Source organism: Suillus subaureus (assembly GCF_016647635.1).
Source record: "Suillus subaureus strain MN1 chromosome Unknown BJ212scaffold_222, whole genome shotgun sequence".
Classification (NCBI taxonomy): Eukaryota; Fungi; Basidiomycota; class Agaricomycetes; order Boletales; family Suillaceae; genus Suillus; species Suillus subaureus.
Genome location: NW_024538778.1, coordinates 1 through 1,410, shown reverse-complemented (window position 1 = coordinate 1,410; position 1,410 = coordinate 1). Strand labels below are relative to the sequence as shown.

General features: G+C 49.1%; 1 protein-coding gene across 1 annotated transcript; it reads right to left on the bottom strand.

Annotated features, from left to right (window-relative positions):
- Nucleotides 1-419: 419 nt before the first annotated feature.
- BJ212DRAFT_1289850 (uncharacterized protein) lies at nt 420-880 on the bottom strand (the record flags this gene model as incomplete). The annotated part of the gene is made up of 3 exons (XM_041332076.1): nt 420-572; nt 627-753; nt 777-880. Coding segments are annotated over 3 exons (384 nt in total), but the record flags the coding sequence as incomplete, so codon positions are not given.
- Between the last annotated feature and the right edge of the window lie 530 nt (nt 881-1,410).

The window sequence follows — 1,410 nt, the reverse complement described above, 5'->3', positions numbered from 1 at the left end:
TGGAGCATCGTCTTTATGGTCGCTCACTTTCTCTTACTGGCGTCCCACGTGGTCGGCAGACTCGCAATGTTTGGAGGCGCATGTTTTTTGATACTACTTGTTTGGGCTGCCCTGCATGTTACATCTCCAGATGAGTACGACCAGAGTTCTATACTTAGCAAAATTCTGTGTCGCTGGCATTCACTTCAAGGAGACATTGAAGGGGCAGGTCTACCCGTATGACGGTGGCACCTGTCCCGGTCCTCTACCATTAGGATGGGTCTCGAGAGGTGCCATGATCGCGCCAACACAAGTACTTGTATGTTATATGATGTACATGTGATGCGCTCCAATATAAGAACTGTTTTTGTAAGTCCAGATAGACGAGAACTTGCACACTGGTGACATTTCTTCGTGCTCACATCCCCCCTAGACTGACTTCACTGCGGTTGGACGGCGTCCGTGATACCAAGTGAGGTGGCGGGGGCCAGACCATGGGTCACATCCTTCATGCGTGATTCACGAGCGTGTGCTTGCCGAACATAGGCATACCTCTGGAAGTGATTCAGAGCTTGCAGAAAGATCACCCCAGCCTACGAAACAAAAGCAGTGAGTGATTTAAAACGACCATGAAAAAATAAGCAAACAGCGTACGGGTTCTGACGCAGCTCATTGAAAATATCAACGGTGGCTTCCCGAATGGATTCTTGATGGTGGAATAGGCAAAAACTCAGAGGCTGTAACCCTCCGGAATGTGGTGGCAAAAGTGAGGAACTGTACCAGAAATTATGGATCACCCAACAGTCCAGAATGTGAGAATGCTCACCTCAACTATTTGTTCGTATGTCCGTAAGTTGTCTGCTATTGAACGCACGATGAGCTCAACTTCCGCATCCGGTAAGTTTTTCACCAGCCGCAATCTTAAAAGTTGATGCGATAAGTCGAATCCCTGGATAGCAGCGGTTGCTCTATATTTTTTGAAATCCTACACAGTACGGAGAATATATCAAAAAATCCTTTAGGCCCGCAACCTTTAGAGGAGGAACTACACACCTGGACGCAGTATTGATAGGACTTGCTCCTTCGCCAACCCTCAATCCGACTTGCGTTCGCAGTAAGCTCCTTAAATGCAGCTCCCTCATCCGGAAACACGATGCCGCTACCTAGGGACCCGTCTGAAAATGGTGCGCTACCATATCCAAGCTTTGTCGATCCCACAGCGAGCTCCTCGTACCGCGACGCCAGCCGAACGAAGCGCGCGACGTACTCCGTGAATCGCATCCGTACCAGCGTCTCCCCGAAATGCGAGGTGATTGCCGAAATCAGCTAAAACATCGAGCGATGTTAGTCGCCGACGTGGTCAAGGCCATGCGACAATTTTACTAAGACCTACATCCTCAATGAACATGTTATCCAAGCTGTCTTGCTTCG